Here is an 18310-nt window from a genome sequence, read left to right as displayed (position 1 = left end):
GCTGGAAGAAAGAGAAGGGTACCCCCGCACCCCATTCAGAATGTCTTACCTTGCTCCACCCAGTTTTTGTTCTCTGACTCCACCTTTTTTTCTCTCTGTCCCTTTTCAGCACTTCTCAGCTGACAGAATATTATTATTTTATTATTATTTATTTATTTAGCACCATCAGTGTACATGGTGCTGTACAGAGTAAAACAATAAAATAGCAAAACCCTGCCGCATAGGCTTACATTCTAATAGAATCATAATAAAACAATAAGAAGGGGAAGAGAATGCACCAAACAGGCACAGGGGAGAGTAAAACTAACAGTATAAATTTTAAAATTTAATTTTAAAAAGAAGAAGAAAGCATTAAAAATGCAAAAAAGAAAGAAAACGCTATTGGGATTTTTCATACTTAAGCCCCTGCAGTGGTGGTGGTGGGGATTTTAAAGGGGGAAAAAAGTGGCTTAGTTGCAAGTTCTGCCTCTAGATTGGGGCTCTGTGTGCTTACACAAAAGTAAAATAACGTTATGATCACCTACACACAGCACGCTTATTGCAGTGTGTAGTTTAACGCTTTCTCTTTACCAGGTCATGTCCCCTGCAGCAGACCTTTCTCTCGGCCTCCAATCCTGAGTCCCTCCCATTGCTGGCCAGCTGCTAGTCTGACTGACCTTGCTACTGTTCAACTTACAATTTCTCTAAGAGTGCAGATGCCCAGGAGGAAACACAATTGGCTGAGGGCCTTGGTCATCAGTGCCCCACTGCACACTGAAAGGCTACGTGTTTCCTTTTTTTCTGGCAACCCCAGCGGAATGGGATAAACAGGAGGATCTGGCAGGGGCACCCTCCCTGGATAGATAGATAGATATTTAAGGGAGGTGTGTTTTCCCAGGTTGGTGATGTAGCCTTTGAGGAGATTTGTGTGCAGCACAGCTGCCCTCAGCAGATGAAGAAGCCAGGGCAGGTGCTTGGGGGATGGGAGAGTGTGTGTGTGGTGGGATATAGCTGCAGGTTCTGGGGTGGGGTGGGGTGGGGTGGGGTGGGGGGAGCACTGCTCTCCATCTAATAAAAAACCTGCCTCTGATGGGCATATTCTCATCTGTCGGAGTAACTAGAGCGGCTCTACATTTCATGCAGCAGGTACAGTTTTGCAGCAAAACTGAGCCTGCCCACCCCAAAGTGTGAACTTTATGGTGCCTAGAGATCATCTAGCTGGGCCTCCTGCAGAACTGGGACGGTATTAAATGCGGGAACAGAACAGGACAGAACAACTGCTTTATTTAAAAACGCCATGCGAAAAACAAAGTGTTAGAGACACTTCCGAACAATTTTTTTTACGGCTGAAACCCTTGCAATATGATGTTATTATTTAACCAACAAGTTTTATAATAGAGTGCCGGAGATTTCGTTCTGGTATATGTACTGATCTAGTTCCACACTCACGAGTTCTTAAATGTATGTTAATGTGATTTTTCTATATTATCCATTTTTAAGTTACTTAACTTACTTATTTTAGCTTATCTTTTTATTTGTTTTTATTATGTCAAATTGTGATGGCTTATTGCTTTTAGCAGTAAAGATTTCATTCATTCAACCTCATAAAGCCCAAAATGTATCCGGAACAACTGTACACACATGACTAGTTGAGAGTGATGCAATCAGCCACAAAACATCCACAAAACCCACATTCCAGTACCTGTTCCAGGCAATAGTCTGTATTTTGGGAAACGGCCTGGAGCGCCAACTTCCAAGTGAGCCAACCAGCCACATCGACATGACTAGATGGGGGTGATGCAATAAGCCACCAACAAACACAATCACTCATTGTTAAAATGTAAAGCTATTTTAATGTCTATTATAATAATAAAACAGAATCAAAACTGTCTTTAAAAAATTGCAGAATTGTGGCTTTAACTCTTAGCCCTATCAAGTAACTTTTGGTATCATCAGTTTAAATTTGTCTATTAAACCAACTGAAGTAATATTTCTCTATCACTAAAAACAATTGCAGCAAGTTGTCCTGATGTTTCTGTGAAGGATAGTGGCATGCTCAATTGTTTCAGAGGCTTTAAACCTGAACATTTCAGGCTGCTTATTCCCATTTGATTTAATATAGCATGTTGATTGTCATGATAAGGAGCCATAGGAAAAGGTGTTCTGACCTCCTACACTGCCTATTTCCCAGAACAACTTTATTTAAAATTATAGATAATTTTCAGTCTAGCCCAGTGTATAAATTTGGTTGGTTGGTGTTGCAGACCATTTTTCCTGGAATACTATTTATAGTACAGAACAGATATCTGAACATGATTTCTGTGAATGTTTTGTGGCTGATTGCATCACTCCCATCCAGTCAGCTACGCCTGGTAAATTTTCTTGGCTTTTCTCACTCGTCACTTCGTGTACTGGGCCAGTTTCCTTGGATACCATTTATTGCCTGGAATAGGTACCAGAATGTGGTTTATGTGGAGGTTTCATTACTACTGGCATTCCCTCCAATAATAATAATAATTAATTAATTAATTAATTAATATTCCCTACCATACAGTTATGTGTGGCTGTTTGGCGTTCTGTGCCAGTCCATACTGTGTTCAGTAGTCATGTAAAAGTGTGGAACTGCCCTAAGACTTTAACTAAACCCTAGAAAAATATATCAGAAGTTGATCAACTTGTAGAAGGGTAGCTATGAAGACGCAAGCCCTTAGGACATTGTCAGATTGAAATGAACAGTTGCTCATGAGCACTAAAAGTACTGTGATGCATTAAAGAGTAAATGCCTTTATTGTGGAATTATGTTTCATTGTCAACAGTATTCTTTGTTATGTGCCCAGGTGTCTCTACGACCTATATTTGTTCACAGAAGGGCAAAGGTGTGTACATTACCAGCACTTAATTAATACACAAATGATATTAAATTATGGTTTGGTTACAGAATAAAGGCCTGAAAAGGATTTTCTCAGGTATTCAACCAACTGGGATCCCTCATCTGGGAAATTACCTTGGTGCTATCACAAGTTGGGTGAAGTTACAGGAAGAATGCAGCTCTGTGTTATACAGCATTGTAGACCTCCACTCCCTGACAGTACCAAGAGAGCCAGCTGTTTTACGCGCAAGCATCCTAGACATCACTGCAGCTCTCCTCGCCTGCGGCATTAATCCACAGCGGTGCTTCCTTTTCCAGCAATCTCAGGTCAGTATGTGTCTGATTTACTAAGCCCTTTTGAGATGCCCACGTCTTTCACCGGGCAAAATATAGCTCCAGAGAAGGCCATTTTTTTTCTGCTGTTACCTATATATTTACTTTAGAAGTCAAGTCAGCTTTTAATAAAATGCTGAAGCTGGTTACTTGTTGATAGTGGGGAAGGTGGTCCTGAGCCATTTAGGATTTTGTACATTAATGCTAACACCCTGACGTGGGCCCAGTAGCTCACCAGCAGCCAGTATAGAGATTTCAACGCTGTTGTGATATGCTCACATCTCACTGCCCCTGTCAGCACACACGGAGCATCATTTTGCACCAGCTGCAGTTTCCAGGTTGTTTCTAGGGGGAGCCATGTGTAGAGAGCACTGCAATAATCCAGTCAGGATGTCCTCAGCGTGTGGACCACTACTGTCACCAGATTATCCGGGTCCATGAAAGGCTGTACCTGGCATAAGCACTCCTTGTCACAGGCTAAATGGGCCTCAAGCAACAGCATTGAAACAAAGAGTACTCCCAAACTACATACCTGTTCCTCAGTCAGAATGGACCTTTCCCCTAAATTTTGGGCCCAGGAACTGCCTACTCACAGAGCCCCCTTCTTATCAGGATTCAGTTTCAGATTTCATCCAGTCCACCACTGCCTCGAGGTACTACTGATCCAGAACTTGTATTGGCTCTCCTGATTCAGATGGAATGGAGAGACAGAGCTGGGTGTCTTCATTCTGATTGAAGGATCCTGAGAGTTGTAGTCCAATATATCTGGAGGACACCAGATTGGAAAAAGCTGGATTAGCGCACCAACAGTTTTCAGTACCTTCATTTCTTTCTTACATTTAAACAACATGCCATTACCTTTAAATGTTCACAAGCATTCAGGTAAAAATCTCTACATAATGCAACATTTAAATCAGATGAAGTGGGGTACTTTTGTAACTGTGTTTATTTGATTTGTATTCAGTAAACATGCTGAATTAGACCACTCTTTAATGATTATCCAATCCAACCTGATTTTTTTTCTGATACAAATTGAAAACTTGCATAGGGAGTTATTTTTTCAGTTCAAAATTTCACAGAAAACCCACATCACTGGAACTAAATCCTACTTGCTGAATCCAAACTCCAGTTGTCTACAGTTCCCCCACCACAAGTAAAATTAAGTTTTAAACATTGCTTTCCAGTTCTGTGTGTAAAGTCCAATTACTCTAGAAATTAACTCATTGTTATGGTAGTATTGTGGTTGCATTTTATTTATTTTTTTAACATTAGGCTGCCTTCAAGATGGAAAAGCCTCATAACAAAAGAAACAGTACAATAAAACAGTAAAAATCTGTAAAAAAAATGGTCTTTTTCTGTAAAAGAAAACAGTGGCTGGCTATGAAGCCCTGGCATGTTTGTTGACACCCATCCCTCTCGTAGATGAATGAGGTGAGAAACTAAAATACAGTATTTGCCAATTTATTTCCGCGTCAACACACACACACACACACACACACACACACACACGTAACTTCTGCAAAAGCGAAAATCCTGAAGTAAATGTTGGCTGCAGTTTTGAAAATTGCCCCCTTTTATTGGCTGAAAGAGCACTGGCTTCAGTATTATGAAATTTTATGAGGAGTTCTATGAAATTATTCCATTCACTCAGCTGATGTGTTTTGAAATGTGTATGGGCATTCTGACTGCTCAGAATTGCCTCTGTTTTTTAAGTTAACACGCAGTGCCAATGGGTAATGTTAATGGAAAGGTGTGAATCAGATAAGTAAGGAGGTAGCGCTATTATAATGTTCATAAATAGTTAGACTGTGTATATGTGTCTGTATGAATAGTACCGTATTTCTTCGATTCTAAGACACACTTTTCCCCCCATATAAACATCTCTAAAAACGGGGTGCGTCTTAGAATCGCGGGTGCGATTATTATTCTTAGAATCAAAGCTTTTTTTCTGTTGGTGGTACTGAAATTAGTGTGCGTCTTACAATCGATGGCGTCTTACAATTGAGGAAATACGGTATATGAATGAAGATGTGTGAAAGAAAATTAAGAGGGAAGAAAAAATTGAACGCATACACAAAAACACATTGGGAAACTTATAAAAGTTTCTGTTTGTTTGTTTTTATTTATTGAATGCCTGGGAAGCTTTTATCCCTTAGGGTTAAGGGCACAGTTCCATAAGCCTCCGAACTTGCTTCTTCCATACTGCGTTTCAGCTGGATGGGCTTTTTCACCCATCTATTGGAGGCATTGGGGAGGGGGGGGAAGGAGGCTGGGAAGGTCAGAAGATCCCTCATAGGGCGGCCCCCTCAGTCCCCTCCCTGCCCACTGGAACGTCCCTTTACCTTACCTCTAAGGAGAGACAGCTGGCACAGTGATCAGTTGTCCCAGCAGGAGCAACAGAGAGGGACGGATGTCCACAAATATGCCAGATTGTAAACATGCATTCAGTGAAACGCATTGGAATCACGTTGCAAATTACTCATAGAATCATAGAATAGCAGAGTTAGAAGGGGCCTATAAGGCCATCGAGTCTAACCCACTGCTCAATGCAGGAATCCACCCTAAAGCATCCCTGACAGATGGTGGTCCAGTTGCCTCTTGAAGGCCTCTAGTGTGGGAGAGCCCACAACCTCCCTAGGTAACTGATTCCATTATCGTACTGCTCTAACAGTCAGGAAGTTTTTCCTGATGTCCAGCCAGAATCTGGCTTCCTTTAACTTGATCCCGTTATTCCGTGTCCTGCACTCTGGGAGGATCGAGAAGAGATCCTGGCCCTCTTCTGTGTGACCACCTTTTAAGTATTTGAAGAGTGCTCTCATGTCTCCCCTCCATCTCCTCTTCTCCAGGCTAAACATTTCCAGTTCTTTCAGTCTCTCTTCATACGGCTTTGTTTCCAGACCCCTGATCATCCTGGTCGCCCTCCTCATAAGATTGCACAAACTTGTAGTCACAAATTGATCTATCCAATGAAGACAACAATGGGCAAAACCAATATAGTTCTTTCAGAAGTACTCATTTGAGATCATAGGAACACAAGGTACACAGGAAGCTGCCTTATACTGAGTCAGACCAGCTAGCCCAGTATTGTTGACACAAACTGGCAACAGCCCTCCGGGGTTTCAAGCAGGGTTCTTTCCTCTCCTAGCTGGAGATGCCAGGGATTGAACCTCGGAATCACAATGCAAAGCACACATGTACGTCTGCCTGTACTGAGCTATATCCCCTTCCCTTATGAAACCAACAAGCTAAGCTGACTCTCAGGCTAGACAAGTGGACTGGGAGGGCAACGTCGCCTTCTTGAAAACAGCATAAAAATCACCTTGCTCAGTGGTCCGTCCAAAAAAAGAAAAGTGTGACTGCAACCAACAGAGACAAAACAGCAGTGGGTGAGGCTGGGGTGGAAGGGGGGGGGGGGATATGGAAGTATATCATTGCTTTTGTCCCGTTTCACTTTAATTTCTTGTTGGTAGTTTTAGGCTGCAGTCCTATGGGAGTAAGTATGTTGAATTCAGTGGGCGTTTTTGCAGCCATTTGGTGCCTGACTTCACAAATGCTACCATACAGTAAGGTTGCATTCTGTACACATTTACCTGGGAGTAAGTCCCATTGACCTCAGTGGCCTTTTCTGAGTAGACATGTGGGGGATTGCACTGTAAGAGTTAAAAAAATTAAATTATTGTAAAATGATATCAATATTATTATTATTAATAATTAAATAATTATTTTTTTGTCAAGGGCAAAAAAGGATGGGAAGCTTTTTTTTAATGTATCATTTAATCTACTTGCAGCTCAGTTAGCTGTGTTTGGGGTCCCCCTTGTTGCTTCCTTGTTTAGACACATACAACTTGGATGAGTGGGGCGGCTGGGGTGTTGGCGTAGTTAACACACCGTACAGAACTCATGGACTCTTTCAGGTTTTGGGGTGGTTTGTTAACCATGCCAACAATGCATTCTTGCCCAGTACAGATGACACAAAAAACTTACAAGTGGGGTTGGGGTTGGGTAATGGAATGGCCGCCTGGCACGTGCCACAAGCCAAGGTGGCTTAAATTGATTGTGCAAAACCCGTCCACTGTGATGCTGATTTCATAGATAGCTGAGAAGAGAAACACAGAGATTGGACAGGAGGTTTACTATTTTATTAACTATTAAATATTTTTAATAGTTGAAACTATTAAAAATATTAATAGTTTTAATATTTTCAAAAGTTGAAATTGAGAATTTTTGGAATAGCTGAATGGATGTAGGAAAGAGATGTTCTGAATAGGAGAAACAAAACCCAACCCTGGAATCTGAACAGCAGACATTGAATTGATGCCCAGTAAGAGCTCTGGAGACCAGTAGGTTGATGCAACATACTGGATGATCACATCTTTGGGGAAATGTGATCAGCTAATGGACATAACTAGCTTCCTATGGGAAACAATAAATAGTGGATTTGTAATGCTGATGTTCTTCCAAGTATTTTTAGCTATGCTCCAGGAAACATTTTCAGAGGAAGATAATATCTATGCAGAAAACAGGTTCTTCCATCAGGAGACACAAAAGAATTTGAGATGTTACATATTAGATCACTGCCCTGGTCCAGGTTTCTAATGAAGAATTTGTTTTAGTTAGTATGCTACCATCAGCATCTTTTACAGTGCAACCCTATACATCTACTCAGAAGTAAATCCCATTGAGTTTAGTGGGGCGTCTTCCGAAGCTGGACGGATTGATTTAAGTCAAAGCAATTTAAATCAGCAAGAAAAAAGGCTGATTTAAATTGGGCCTTCCCTTGAAATGTTTCCATATTTCCTGCAGAATCTAGCTACTAAACCATGTTAATTTACAACTAACTAGAGTATTATTTTCATTGTTTCATTCCTACAAAGAGGCTTTGCATCTCTTTGTCTCACTGTATATATTTTGCATGCTTTGTTTTTTTTAACCTATGGAGGAAATGTTTTTAACACATATTCTTATGACAAGGACCCATGAGAATTTGAGGTTAACAGTGCAATCTTGTACACGTCCACTCAGAAATATGTTCCATTGAGTTCAACGGGGTTTATTCACCTTCAGGTAGTTATAGGATTGCAGCCTCAGAATGGGAATACAGGAAGATGCACACAGGACATTTTTGCCTCCTTTTTCTTTACAGTGTTGCTCTTTTTTGCTTCACTCTGTCTTGGCCCACCCTATTTTATATTATGGTTTTATACTGTTGTTTCATACTTTGAATGTTTTTAATTTTTGTGAACCGCCCAGAGAGCTCCGGCTATTGGGCGGTATAGAAATGTAATTAATAAATAAATAAGTAGGAAACAACAAAAATGAAATGGCTATGATGATAGGTTGAAGCAAAATTCGATAATTACTGGGCAGACTAGTTCAGTTTATTTTCTTCAGGTGAAAGTGAAATGCTTAAGTTCAGGTAGAGTATAAATATTCATATTTGAAAATAGTCAAATTGTTTCTTCATTCGGATAGAAAAGCCTCCTTTAACTCAGTGCATGTGGTTCAGGTATTGATTTAGTTCAGAAAATAACTATACAACGAATATGCTTATATTCAGATTATTTAATGTTAAACTAATTATTATTTAAGTGAAATTTAGAATTTCTTTTTTTTAAAAAAAATATCCAATTCTGTCTTAACTAATCCTCTGCCTTGCTTGGCCCAGCTCCACCACCACATGCGCACAGAAAACCGTCCTAAGCGGCCTGTTCTTTGCACATGTGACTATAATCGCAAAAACAGAAACCAAAAGCCTGGGACTGTCATGAAACAAGAGCTAGTAGTTAGGCTGGATGGAGCCATTTACATGAGATGAAAAAATAAAATGAATGTCCATGGTTTTGAAGAACATAAGAGGAGCCATCTGGATCGAGCCAAAGGCCAATATGCGCCCAGCGCTCTATTCACACAGTGTCCTGTCAGATGCCTGTAGGACATGAGTGCAATAGCACCCTCCGACTTGTATTCCCCAGAAAACACCAAAACCACTAGGCATTGAAATTCTTATTAAGTCTTATGTTTTATCAAGTGAGGAAGTCCAGTCTGTTATCTATAATGCTGCCGTGTTTACTTGGTTGGTGGTTAACATTAGAGCCACTAGTATGAAACCTGATATTCTCACACCAGAATGATAGTGAGGTCCAGCTGTGAACTTGTAAATGTAATTCTTCTCTTTTATTACTGTTGCCATGCTATGTGGTATTCGTATTTGTTTCCATTCTGTTGAAAAGACTGATCAGTAGGGCCTTGTGTCAGTTTCCGAGGAAGCCCAAAACCTAAGCAGAATCGGGGTACTTCAGTCTGGTTCTGTTGCGTTTTGAGGCAAAGTGGGCTTCTTCCAAAGCTAGTGGAACGGAAGCCAGTCCAGAACGAGGCGTTGTTAGTGGCTTATGGGGCAATGGCATGAGAGCTGCAGAGATTTTTAAAATTTCTGCTTATCATACAGTGTATTTAAGTTTTGCTTCTCTAAAATGGTGTGTGGGAGTAGGGAGGGAAGTTGAGAGACTGACAGGTCCACCTTCTACTCGTTGAGTACATTTTACCAGGGAGTCCAATTGCCATGCTTTGGAGGAGGGCGAGGATGGGACTGTGAGATGGCCATTCTTCCAGTGCCACCGGGCTTCGCTGTATATATATTTAAAAAGAAACTGGTTTGCAAGCATCATAATTCCCTAGCCAAAGTGCCCATCCTTCTGAAAGTAAGCGGGTGTCTTGCTTGGCAAAACTGTCCCATTGCTGCTGCGTTCAAACAGGTTTTACAAGTATTTGACACTCTACAAAAAAACTGAAAAAGTCTGAACTGATACACACGTAGGATCAGTGTGCGCCCCTGAGGCTGATGCGCGCTCACTCCACTGCCTCCCACTGTCTGGAAAAACCAGTCTCCGGCACTAATGCTGCTCCTTAATGAAGGTGAAGCATCTCTTCAATTGGCCTCTACCAATGACTTCATGTTTTGTGGGCCTAAGTGATAAACTGCTGTAGTTTGAGTTGTATCTTTCACGTGGACCAGCTGTCAGGAAGTGGTGTTCAGTGCTTGTATGAAGCATGATGCTAGAAGCATTCTTTTTGGTGGAGATTATCTATTGAGTAGTGGTTCTGGGCAGCATGACCAACTCTTAGGAGGTGTGTGTTCTAAGAGAGAAAATGATGCAATTGTTCCAACTAGATTTGAATCTTATGCATTTGAGATCAACATCCTAGTTAGTTTGGTAGACTAGAATGCAATTTTACAGTGGCTTTTGAAACATAAAACATATCCTTTACCTTTCTCTTAAGATAAAGGCAAGGAGGGACTTTTACAATAATGAGACAGACCATGACTGGGGAAAAGGGAATGAAGAACTGACTTTACAGTACAGGAGTGCGTATGTCATGGTCTTGTGTCTCACTTTCCACTGTTTGGAGGGTTTCTTGGCTTTAAAGATTTGGTGTACTGGGCGGGTTTCAAAATAATATAACATGTGAATTGAAAGGCCAAGACACCTAACTGACTAGTCATGCATGGTTCACTTCATGAGTCCCTGGGTCTATTCAGAACACCGGCAGGAAAGAGGTGTGTGTGATCCCTGCTCTTGTCTTGACCCTTCTTTTTGAACATGTTACCTTTGCCCTGGTTAAGTTCCTTGTCTGGCTTCTAAGCTGTAAAATTGCCCTGGCTTTTTTATCTCCCTATGCCTATCCTGACTTCTGCCATGTCTGAAACTTGCTTTGTTGGCACCATGCGGGTGCTTCAACAATTGATGCTCCATATGGGTGCTTCAAAGTGTTGTCTGGAAGGTTAAGTATCATTGTCACCTTGAGCCAGAATAGCAGGACTGTGCGTAGTTTGGGAAAAAATAAGACAAGCTGTAGTTTGGAACTTCAAATGACTTCCCTGTTCCAAATGGCATATACTACTCTTGGGACAGGTCCGTAGGTCAATGGTGCAGCTCATGCTTTGAGTGCAGTAAGATTTAATCCCTGGCACTTCCACTTAAACAGCCTCATGGGTAGTATGATCAGAAAAGACCTTGGGGAGCTGCTTTTAGTCTGAGTAGACTTCTGGGCTAGATGGAGCGGTGGCTTGATTTCGATGTCATGGATGAATCCTGGTTTGGTTGTGAGGATCATGTTGTGGACTTGCGTGCCTCCTTGTGCATGCTGATTCCCTCCTTCACTTTCTGGTTTGCAGTAGCTGGGATGTCTGAATCAAGCAAACTATGATTACCACAAAGCAGGAAGTGGAGACATAGCATGTTCCTGATAGCCAAATTAGGCCTATAAGGTAACTTCATATGTTCGTACACTTTTTTTTTTTGGCCTTGTTTGGAATTGGGGCTCTCTACTAGTGTTGTGTTTGTGTGAAAACACACTGCACATAATTTCATATATTATTTCTTTCAGGTGCCTGAACATACAGAGCTCAGCTGGATTCTGGGTTGTTTTACAAGCTTGCCCCGTCTGCAGCACTTTCCACAGTGGAAGGTAACGTTCTAGTGAGCAGGTCACAGCTAGACTGTCCAGGGAGGTCTTTCTCACATCCTAGCCTTGCCCTCCTTATTCATGATTAGAGCATGAGTAGCCACCCAGAGAGCTTTGGCTATGGGGCGGTATATAAATGCAATAAATAGAGAGCTAGATAAGAGTTAGGAGACACACATAGAATCATAGCATAGCAGAGTTGGAAGGAACCTACAAGACCATCGAGTCCAACCCCCTGCTCAATGCACGACTCCACCTCAAAGCATCTCTGACAGATGGTTGTCCAGCTGCCTCTTGAAGGCCTCTAGTGTGGGAGAGCCCACAACCTCCCTAGGTAACTGATTCCATTGTCGGACTGCTCTAACAGTCAGGAAGTTTTTCCTGATGTCTAACCGGAATCGGGCTTCCTTTAACTTGAGCCCATTATTCCGTGTCCTGCATTCTGGGAGGATTGAGAAGAGATCCTCCCAGAGTGCTCCCCTTGTCCCCAGATCTCCCCTTGCCCCCAGTGGCCCACTGTGCTGCTTGTACACATACGTGAGCAAAGATGGGGGGAGTGGGTGGATGAGCAGGGCTCCATGGAACCATAAAATGTTCCTTGTGCAGGACTAGATAGTATCTCATCGTTTGCCAAAACAAAGTTCCAAATATAATCTTGGCATCTTTCTGTGAAATGTTCAGAGGGCTGCACGTGCACATCCCTTCTGGTGCTGGATTGAGTTGGCTGCTTCTGTGGTAACATGGCCACGGCACCCACGGAAATCTCCCCACGGCGCAGAGAACTGAAATGGTGGCCCTTAAAAGCTGGGGGAGCTAAAGGGCAGCCTTGCTTTACTCGCCCTTCCTCCCTCATTGCAGGACTTGGCTCCCATAAGCTGACTGTCATATCCCGCTCCTAGTTCTTGATGTAGTACCAATGTAGAGCTTTCTAATCAGGACACAGAAGCATATGCCAGTATTTGCATGCTGCAATTGTAGTCAGAATTTATTTTATTTTTTAAAAATTGGGCCCCTGCCTATCTGCTTAGGCTCAAGGGTGGGTCGAAGCCTAAACGTTATATAATATACAATACTGCTAGAGTAAAATGTAGGGGTGTGCACGGACCCCCCGATCCGCTTCTCTTCCAGATCCGCAAATTGCGGATCGGGTCCGCTCCACCCCGCTCCGCCTATGGTCTGCTCCGCTTCGCTGCGAAGATCCGGATCCGGATCGGAGCTCTGCTTTTCCCCCCATAGGCTTGCATTGAAATCCAAAAAAGTATACAACTTTTTTTCTGTTAAAGTTAGAAACCTCAAGTTTGGCACCATGACACCTCATGGACGTATACACACACATGCCAAGCCTCAAGCCAATCCAAGCGTCCCCTGATTTTGGGGGAATTTTTGAAAATCGGACACCCCATTTTCAGACATGGACTGTTCTCCGACATTTTGACAGATAAAAAAATTGAAGTGGTCACCCTCACAGATGCCATCTAGATCCACAATCATGCCAAGTTTCAAGCAAATCCCATCATCCCCTGATTTTTGGCGGGGCTTTAACCTCTAACGCACCACCCATAACCCCAATTCACACCCCTTTCGATATCTCCGTCAATTTTCACGTTAGAAACCTCAAACTCAGCACCATGATAGCTTATCCATGGATACACATGGATCAAGCCAATCCCATCCCAAGACTCGAGCCAATCCCATCATCCCCTGATTTTTGGGGAATTTATGAAAATTGGACACCCCATTTTCAAACATGGGAATTGCTCTGACATTTTGACAGATAAAAAAAATTGAAGCGGGCACCCTCACAGATGCCATCTAGATCCACATTCATGCCGAGTTTCAAGCAAATCACATCATCCCCTGATTTTTGGCGGGGCTTTAACCTTTTAACTCACCCCAAATCAAGTCCCATGCTAGAACTACGTCAATTTTCACATAAGAAACCTCAAATTAGGCACCATGACACCTCATGTATGTATACACATGCATGCCAAGACTCAAGCCAATCCTATCATCCCCTGATTTTTGGGGAATTTATGAAAATCGGACACCCCATTTTCAGACATGGGATTTACTCTGACATTTTGACAGATAAAAACTTGGAAGCAGGCACATCCACATTCATGGCAAGTTTCAAGCAGATTCCATCATCCCCTGATTTGGGGGGGGTGCCTTTAACCTCCAACGCAGCAACCCTAACCCCAGTTCAAACACCCCTTTTCTATATCTCCGTCAATTTTCATGTTAGAAACCTCAAGTTAGGCACCATAATAGCTTATCCATACATGCTTGCCAAGCCTAAAGCCAATCCAAGCTTCCCCTGATTTTTGGGGAATTTTTGAAAATCGGACACCCCATTTTCAGACATGAACTGCTCTCCAACATTTTGACAGATAAAAAAATTTGAAGTGGGCACCCTCACAGATGCCATCTAGATTCACAATCATGCCAAGTTTCAAGCAAATCCCATCATCCCCTAATTTTTGGCGGGGCTTTAACCTCTAACGCACCACCCATAACCCCAATTTACACCCCTTTCGATATCTCCATCAATTTTCACGTAAGAAACCTCAAACTCAGCACCATGATAGCTTATCCATGGATACACATGCATGTCAAGACTCAAGCCAATCCCATCATCCCCTGATTTTTGGGGAATTTATGAAAATCGGACACCCCATTTTCAAACATGGTAATTGCTCTGACATTTTTACAGATAAAAAAAATTGAAGCGGGCACCCTCACAGATGCCATCTAGATCCACATTCATGCCGAGTTTCAAGCAAATCCCATCATCCCCTGATTTTTGGCGGGGCTTTAACCTTTTAACTCACCCCAAATCAAGTCCCATGCTAGAACTACGTCAATTTTCACGTAAGAAACCTCAAATTAGGCACCATGACATCTCATGTATGTATACACATGCATGCCAAGACTCAAGCCAATCCCATCATCCCCTGATTTTGGGGGAATTTATGAAAATTGGACACCCCAGTATCTCAGGGATTTAAAGCTGCAGACAGCTCAATGGGGCCATTTCAAAGGAAATTCCAACATGCCATGAATTGGGGAGTAGATAAACCTAAATATGAATCTTCTTCCACACTTGAAAAATTTATTTGGAACTTCCAAAAGTCTAAGTGAGCGCAGGAAGGACTTATCCCCTGAGTCAAAGCAAGACACACACAAACCATCCCTGCGAGGCGGGCAGGGGAGGAGGGAGGGAAGGCAGGCAGGCAGCAGACATTTCTGGGGGCACAAGGAAGTGCGGCAAGGATGGCTGGTTGTTTCTTTCTAATCCAGCAGTAACGCATTGCGAGGCGGGTGCAAGGAGTGAGCAAAGAATGGCTTGTTTCTTTCTAAGCCAGCAGCCAGTAACACATTGAGGCGGGCCGGGCGGGCACAGAGGAGGATGACTGGCAGCCAGCATGCTCGAGGCTGCTGGGCCTGAACCACAAAGCCCATCATCTAGTACAGCTCCCAGGGGGAGGAGGGAGGGAGGGCAGGCAGGCAGCAGGCATTTCTGGGGGCACAAGGAAGTGAGGCAAGGATGGCTGGTTTCTAAGCCAGCAGTTAGTCACGCATTGCAAAACGCAAACCATCCCAGCGAGTCGGCCACCGAGGAGGAGGACTGGTTAGCAGAGAGGCAGGCAGAGACATGTCATAGATCTAGTATTGGGGAGGAGTCAGTCTTGGCAGATGCCCCACCACAGTAGCACCATGGGTGGGGGAAGGCAGGCAGGCAGGCATGGGTTGGCGGGCCCAGAGGAGCTGGTACCTTGCACAAGTAAGCCATAGATCTCTGGGGGAGTCAGTCCCAGCAGATCCAGCTACCTCACAAGGATGGCTCCCAGGCAGGTGGGCATGGGCAGGCAGGTGGGCAGGCGGGTAGGCATGGGCCGGTGGGCACAAAGGAGCTGGTACCTTGCACAAGTAAGCCATAGATCTCTGGGGGAGTGAGTCCCAGCAGATCCAGCTACCTCACAAGGACGGCTCCCAGGCAGGCGGGCATGGGCAGGCAGGCAGGCAGGCAGGCATGGGCCGGTGGGCACAAAGGAGCTGGTACCTTGCACAAGTAAGCCATAGATCTCTGGGGGAGTCAGTCCCAGCAGATCCAGCTACCTCACAAGGACGGCTCCCAGGCAGGCGGGCATGGGCAGGCGGGCAGGCATGTGCCGGTGGGCACAAAGGAGCTAGTACTTATTGAAGCAGTTACTTTGAGTGTGGAAGATGATGCAGGCTTGGAGCATTAACGTTGCTGCTGGATGCAAAGTGGAAGTGTCGGATGACATGGAAAAACCAATCCTCAGCCAGAACCTTCCAAAGGGGAACCAGTGGACTGCTAGAGTTTTCCTCCTGTTCCCGGTGGCTGGGACGGGTCTCTGCCCAACTATGGCGTGCAGACAGACAGAGCCTGTGCCCAAAATACCCCTGGCCTGTGCTCCTGCTGGGAGGGATACAGGTGATGCAGCCCACTGCCAAAGCACAGGTGAAGGCAATGGGTTGCATGAATTGAAGTGTCAGGTTGCTTCTCAAAGCCATAGCACTGGTTCATATGCACTGCAGCTTCTCTTAAGAGAGCTGTCCCAAGGGCGACCGGGGCACTGCTGGAGTTTACCTCCCGCACATAGGCGAAGTCAATGAATTAAACTGTCAGGTTGCTTCTCAAAGCCATGGCGCTGGTTTGTATGCACTGCAGCTTCTCCTAAGAGAGCTGTCCCAAGGGCGACCAGTGCACTGCTGGAGCTTAGCTTCTTCTCACAGGGGAAGTCAATGAGTTGAAGTGACAGGTTGCTTCTCAAAACCATCTTACTGGATCACGTGCACTTCATCTACTCTGAAGAGAGCGCTCCAAAGGGCGACCCGTGGACTGCTGGAGTTTACCTCCTGCACATAGGGGAAGGTTGCTTCTCAAAACCATCGTTCTGGATCCTGTGCACTTCATCTACTCTCAAGAGAGCACTCCAAAGGGCGACCCGTGGACTGCTGGAGTTTACCTCCCGCACATAGGTGAAGTCAATGAATTAAAGTGTCAGCTTGCTTCTCAAAGCCATGAATGTTACCGAGGAAGAGGGGTTGGATGAAACTGCAGAGAGAGCCTTGGCTAGCTGCTGCTGCTCCTCATCACCCACATCCTGGAGGACCACCGCCTCCAAAGTAGTGGCTGTGCTGAAGTCAATGACTTCCATGAGTTGCAGTGTGAGGTAGCTTCTCAAAGCCAACACTTAACTCATTGTGGTGAGTGAGGCGAGGACTAGCCCGTTTCATTTTCACAGCGAGAGAGGCAGCCACAGTCACACACACACACAGTGACGAACTCTGCCTACAGCTTTTGCAGAGGCTCATGATGCCCACCAGGCATGAAGTATTCTCCTTTAGGGGAAGATTCAGCCTGGCAGTGCCTGCTACGTCTACTGTGGTAGTAAGGAAGATAGCCTGAATTTGACTTAGTGAACTGAATTGTAGAAGTACTACAGCCTGCCTGCCTGTATGTAAGACGAAGAAGGCATGACTTTACTGAGAGAGATGAATCGAATGATTCAGAGTTGATTTTGTGAACTGAAACGCAGCCACTAAATAATGAAATGCTAATAATAATAATAATAATTACAACAGCTTTTAAAAAGAAAAAGCCTGCCTGCCTGAACTGTAGTCTGCCTGCCAACCGAAGGAGGGGTGGAATTAAAGGGAGGGGAGCCTGCCTGTCACTCCCACGAGGGCTTGAGGGTGGGGTATCCCAGCAGGGGCAGATAGCTCTTCAGAAAGACCAGCTGCTCCACCAAGTCCGGCTCCAAGCGAGAGCGGTGAGGGGTCACTATGTCGCCCGCCATAGAGAAGACCCTCTCGCTTGGAACACTGGTGGGTGGGCAGCTGAGTCGATCCATGGCCACCCGTGCCAGGTCCGGCCAAATCTGGCGGCGGGATAACCAGTAGGCCAGGGGGTCCATGGAGCAGTCCTCCATGGGCTCTGCCAGGTAATGCTGCATGGCGGTTGCAGCATCATCCTGGCCGGTGGCTGGGGAGGGTCTCTGCCCAACCACGGCGTGCAGAGCCTGTGCCCAAAACCCCTGGCCTGTGCTCCTGCTGGGAGGGATGCAGGTGAGGCTGCTGCTGGTGCTGCTGCTGCAGGGAGTGGTGGCCTGCTCCTCTGCCTTACTGTGCCCCACCCTCTTGGCCCGTGCTGCCCGCACTCCACCCACCAGCATTTCCACCCACTGCTGCCTGGTATTTGGCCCACAAAGCCCATCCTTCACACGAGGGTCACACATGGCTGCCAACATGTAGACCCTCTCTGTTTGGATGGGCTCCAGCCTCCGCGTCAGGCCATCCCTCAGCCTAGTCACCGCTTCGCGTACCTCGGGCTCGAAGCGCCTGCCGGTGACGGGATCCTTGTACTCCAGAAACTCGCCCATCTGTTTCTGGAGATGCCTGCATACAGGGATCACCTGGCTGAGGAGGGCAGAGCTAGTGCTCAGGGTCTCGGTGGCCTCAAGGAATGGCTTGAGGACCGCCACCAGCTGGGACATGGCGTCCCACTGCTGCTTGCCCAGGGCTGGGTGGACGCCCATGTCCCTGATCCTGAACAAGTCGTGGATGGCACGCTGTTGCTCCACCATACGCTCCAGCATGAGGGAGGTGGAGTTCCAGCGTGTCACCACGTCTTGCACT

General features: G+C 44.9%; 1 protein-coding gene across 1 annotated transcript in view; it reads left to right on the top strand.

Annotated features, from left to right (window-relative positions):
* The window catches only part of WARS2 (tryptophanyl tRNA synthetase 2, mitochondrial), a 39825-nt gene that overhangs the window by 12097 nt on the left and 9418 nt on the right, over positions 1-18310 (top strand). Inside the window, exons 2-3 of the mRNA XM_063128937.1 lie at positions 2918-3175; positions 11567-11647. Coding sequence (XP_062985007.1) covers positions 2918-3175; positions 11567-11647 — 339 coding nt within the window. The remainder of the gene's footprint in view (positions 1-2917; positions 3176-11566; positions 11648-18310) is intronic.

This window comes from Elgaria multicarinata, chromosome 6, assembly GCF_023053635.1.
Source record: "Elgaria multicarinata webbii isolate HBS135686 ecotype San Diego chromosome 6, rElgMul1.1.pri, whole genome shotgun sequence".
Classification (NCBI taxonomy): domain Eukaryota; kingdom Metazoa; phylum Chordata; class Lepidosauria; order Squamata; family Anguidae; genus Elgaria; species Elgaria multicarinata.
This window is presented reverse-complemented; position numbering and strand designations above follow the sequence as displayed.